The following is a 5,056-nucleotide window of genomic DNA, read 5'->3' on the forward strand; positions in this document are numbered from 1 at the left end:
GCTAAGAGGTAAAATTACAATGTCCCCATTTTACAGAGGCCGGAACTGAGTCTCAGAGAGGTTAAACCCAAGGTCATTTGCCTAACTAAGCCTGTCTCATAATTTCCAGGGTGTCTCGATTTCCTAACTCCTGGGCCTGGATCTAAAAAAGCAGTTTCCTTGGCCCCCACCCACATTGAATGATACAGAATCCTGTAAGAACTGGACCCCTGGAATGTGCATTTTTATTTATTTGGGGAGGGGATGTGTATCTTTAATAAGCTCCCCTGGCGATGTTGAAAAACGTGTGGTTTGTCTCCAAATCATCCAACAGTCTCGGAAGGGAGAATTTCTTACAGGGGAAGATGGACCCCCCCCCCCCAGATTCTGGGACTTCTAGAACTTTCTGCACAGCTGATATTCTGTGATCTGAGCCTCTGGCCTCCCAGCTGAGCCCCACAGGGCTCCTGTCGTCCCTGCAGGAACCTCCCGCTCATCCTTTGCAGTACACAGAGGGAACCAGGAGCCTGGGGGCCGGCCTCTCACTTCCCAGCCCACATATCCAGGAAGGAATTGTTTCCTAAACAAGGGTCACAGACTGGTGGCCCTCAGGTGAGATGTGGCCCAAAAGTCCTTTAAAAATGCAAGTTCATTGCCAACATTTAAAAATAAGGACATTTCACAAGAAGAAATCTAGATTTCCAGGCACTCTTGAAAGGTCAGAAGGAAGATCAGGCCATTCCTCAGCCACTGGGGTGATGTGGTTGAGCATGGTTCCTCGCAAGGGCCTCATCGTGTGGCCCTAAGGACAGAGCAGGACCGGGACTGCGGTGAGGCAAGCACCTTTCTCAAATCCAAAGCCTAAAGGGCCCCATGAGAAAGAAAACAAAATCCTGTTATGCAAGATAAATACTATGTTACTACAATATTTTAAAATTTCAAAATAAATGCAGAAATGATCCAGGATGAACAAAATACCAAAATTTTAGGAAAGACAAGATCCGATGCTGCACTTGGGCCACCCAGCAGCCTTGCTTCTCCCAGGGCCTGACAGATCCTGTCTTTATCTAAAACATCGGTATGTTTTCACCAGTTTCCTTTGCATTAAGTGTCGCTTTAACACATGTATCTCAAGGGCTGAGTTCTCGGCATCCCCCACTCAAATTTTGTGCTCCTACTAAGTGCCCCACTCTCCTCGCCCTCATCTTGCCCCTGCCTGTAAGTTTGCAGACTCTGCCCCAAGCCAACTTTTAGCAGATGGGGAAGCTGGGGTCTTCCAGGTCCTCCCCGCTGGCCATGTGAAAGGAGGTTCATTGCACCTGCTCATTCCCCACACCCAGCTGCAGTGAGGATGGGCTCCCGCGGGGCCTGTGAGGTTCTGTCCGGGGGCGGGGGGCACCTGGAGCAATGCTCAACTGTCACATCGTCCAACCTCTTCCCACAGCCCCCTCCTGTGTCCCCACCAATCCAATCACCCCCATCCCCCTCCTTCTCCATCCCTCACCCCCACCCCTTATTCCCATGTTCTCCATCCCTCCCGCCCACCCCCTCCTCCGCATCCCTCACCCCACCCCTCAAATCCTTCATCCCTCCTCCCGGTGCCTCACCTCCTCCAATCCTCACCCCATATCTTCCATCCCTCATCTTCATCCCTCACCTCCTCCTCATCACTCAGCGCTATTCCTCATGCTCCTCATCTTCTGCAGGTGGTGGGCTGCCCACCCCCCCATAGAAAGGACACTGATGGGGAATGCAGGGTCCACTTCTTTATTGCAGGAAGACTATTTCTAGAGCAAATGCTACACAGACCCCACAATGGGGGGGCAGGGGGCACCCACATGCGGGGGGAGAAGGGGCAGGGATGGAACCACAGCAAGCATGACCTGGCACGGTCCCCAGAACCAGGGGTGCCCAGGCAGGAAGGGCCAGCAGCAGGGGCAGGCTCCAGCCTCTCCTGCTGCAGGATCCCTCTCTCCCCAGGGGACCAGTGCCTGGGGGGGGAAAGGCCTGGAGGTGGGCGGGGCCCCAGGGAGATTGTGCTATCAGGGTGTGTCCCTGAGATAGGGCTGCAGACCCCTGCCCGGCAAGGCCCAGGAAAAGCTCCTGGGGTGGGGGTGAGGGGAGCATCACCGGATGCTGGTGGGCCCTGGCCCCGCCACAGGGTGAAGGAGCCCAGCTGTGCCCAGGCAGGATGCTACCAGCTCTTCCGGGGGCCCGTCCACGTGCCAGGTGGTGACACACACACGCACACACACGCTCCCTCCCGCTCTACACAGTGTGTTCAGTAAACATTTGTGGAGTCACATGAAACAGGGAAAATCAAACACACTGCTACCAAGATGGACACAGTCCCTCTTGCCTACAGACAGACCCCACGTGGTCACACGACTGTCCAGCCACATGGCCTTTCTCTCTTACATATGTGCACACACACAGGTCAGTCCCAATGTGCACAAGGACACAAAAGCTCACCCGCACAACCTTGTCCCGATGCTGCGAGCAGCCCCAGGTTGGGACCCGTGTGGCGAGGAGCTGAGGGTGGCTCCCGCTGCCGTCCAGTGAGCCACGGAGCCCCTCGGTCCCCCAGCTGCAGAAGACCGAGTGTTGCCGACAGCCGCGTGAGCTTGGAAGCACACAGCTCCCCACTCAGCCTTCGGATGAGACTGCAGCCGCGCTCCCATCGCAGCCTCCTGAGGTCCCGAGTAGGAGGCGGGGCTCCTGACCCACAGGGAGGGAGATGATAAACGTGTTGTTTCAAGTGGCTGAGCTGGTGGCCATGTGTTAGGCGGCATCACCTGACTGATACAGTTTGAGCCAAGAGCCACCTGGCTACGGGGTCAAACAGGCTTCGTGGGCTCCAGACAGAACGAACCGGTTTACAGACGCCGTCCGAGGAGTCACGTCCCGCCCTCCCCCAGACACGATCACTTACAATCACACTTACGCTGGTACAAAGGTTCCCACCAACACAAACACACACTCCTGTCGACAACCACACTGCCCACCCCTGCACGTAGCCTGCACCATTATTACAAACATGGACCGTCACAGTAATACCCCACCTAAATGGACAGCCACGCGCACACACACACACACACACACACACACACACACAAGTGTACCCATAGACACAAGCCAGCTGCCTGTCTACAACGAGTTGCACAAATGCACCATCCTGTGGTCATCCCCGCCCCAACCCAGGCCTACAGCTCACTTCAGGCTTGTCAAACACAGTCCACGGGGCCCCTTGAGCGTGGAGTTTTCTAGACAGTCTCAAGCACTCAGAATCTCCTGGTGGAGCTACGCCCTGACCCCAGAGCACACGCCTTCCTGGGCAGAGCCCCTCTCTCTGGGGCAACGTTGGTGGGAGACAGTGGGCTGGGCAGACTCTTCCTCCAGCCCCCTCAGATCCTGCTGGTGCTGGGCTCAGCCGCCTGCCCCTGGATGGGGCCCCAGGTACCCCCTCCCCAGCACCCCATGTCCCCCTGCCTGAGGCTCAGTGGTGACACACTGTGCCAGTCTGCGGGTCGTTGTCCGGGGACGCCCTCCAGATTCACGCTGGACAGTCCCCTTGGGTTGTGCTGTGGCCACGGGCCAGTCTCAGGCCTCCCCTGCCTGCACCCCAGCCTCCCCTCAGGCTGGGCGAGCGGCGGGATTCCAGGCTGGCGGGGCGCTGCTGCAGGCTCTGTGGTTATTGCCTGGTGGCCTGAGACCCATCCCACAAGCCCAGCCCCCCACCCCCAACCGAGGCTGTGGGGACAGAGGTGAGGACTGATCTGGGACCCGGGGTGAGGGCACAGGCCAGAGGTCATGAGAGATGGGGGAGGGGCAGTGTGTGTTAAACACCAAAAAGGAGAAACCAAACTCTGAGGTCCATGTGCATTTCAACACTCCCCCCACCCTCCCCCCCAGCAAGGTCACAGTGATCTAATGGGGGAGACACGGGTCTGGCCGGGGGGCACCCAAGGGAAAGAGACAGAGATGGGCAGAGACAGGAAAGACCCGGCGTCCTAGGGCTCCGCGGGGACAGGCAGCTTCCCCACTCATGTGCGGATCCAGGGGGCCACCTCCAGCACTTGGCTTTGGGGGTGCAGACAGGACTGGGGGGCAGAGAAGGGGGGAAGGCAGAGCCGTGCGGCAGAGCCAGGTTGGAGCCCCAGACCTGCCGCGGGCTCACCGGGGCCTCGTTTTTCCACCCCCCGCGGAGGTGTCAGATGAAAGAAGAGAAGAGGAAGAGATGAGGAGAGAGGAGGGCAGGAGGACGGAAGGAAGGACGGGAGAGGAGGACTGGAGGAGGGGAGGGGGGAGGAGCAGGGCCACTGGGAGAGGCTCGGGCGGCTGGTGGCGGGCGTTCTGGGCTCACATGAGGACGCATTTGCCCTTGACGCGGTCTGTCCTCTTCTGTTTGCTGGAGCGCTTGCCGTCGATGTTCAGGCTCATGTTTCGGCGCGTCTCGAGCGTCAGCAGCTCCTGGAACAGCTCCTTGACGTTGTAGTTCATCTTGGCCGACGTCTCCATGAAGGCGCACTTCCACTCCTGGGCCACCGCCTGCGCCTCGCGGGTGTCCACCTCCCGCTGCGTCTCGTCGCACTTGTTGCCCACCAGCATGACGGGGATGTCCTCCACGCTGCCCTTGATCTGCACGATGAGCTTGTAGATGGGCCCCAGCTCCTCCAGCGACTGCCGGCTGGTGATGGAGTAGACCAGGACGAAGGCGTGGCCCTTGGAGATGGACAGCCGCTGCATGGCCGGGAACTGGTGGCTGCCCGTGGTGTCGGTGATCTGCAGCGTGCACACGCTCTTGTCGCAGCTGATCACCTGCCGGTAGGTGTCCTCGATGGTGGGGATGTAGGTGTCCCGGAACGTGCCCTTGACGAAGCGCAGCACCAGCGAGCTCTTGCCCACGCCGCCCGCCCCGAACACCACCACCCGGTAGTCATTGCTCTGCTCAGGCATCTTCCCCGCGCTGGGCGGCGGTCAGGGCCGGGAGGGCTCGTGCCGGCTGTGAGGACCCCAGACCGACCCTGTACAGAGAGGAGTGTCAGGCACAAAAGGCCACGGGCGGGGGGGGGGGGGG

The 5,056-nt window shown here is 59.1% G+C and overlaps 1 protein-coding gene across 1 annotated transcript; it reads right to left on the bottom strand.

Annotated features, from left to right (window-relative positions):
* Nucleotides 1-1,725: 1,725 nt before the first annotated feature.
* On the bottom strand, nt 1,726-5,003 carry DIRAS1 (DIRAS family GTPase 1). The gene has a single exon (XM_029918853.1). It carries the CDS (start codon nt 4,933-4,935, stop codon nt 4,339-4,341), a length of 597 nt encoding a protein of 198 aa, XP_029774713.1. The 5' UTR covers nt 4,936-5,003; the 3' UTR covers nt 1,726-4,338.
* Between the last annotated feature and the right edge of the window lie 53 nt (nt 5,004-5,056).

Source organism: Suricata suricatta, chromosome 12 (genome assembly GCF_006229205.1).
Source record: "Suricata suricatta isolate VVHF042 chromosome 12, meerkat_22Aug2017_6uvM2_HiC, whole genome shotgun sequence".
Taxonomy (NCBI): domain Eukaryota; kingdom Metazoa; phylum Chordata; class Mammalia; order Carnivora; family Herpestidae; genus Suricata; species Suricata suricatta.

Coding starts and splice junctions, on each gene's coding strand:
- DIRAS1 (XM_029918853.1), bottom strand. CDS start 4,935: ATGCCTGAGCAGAGCAATGACTACCGGGTGGTGGTGTTCGGGGCGGGC.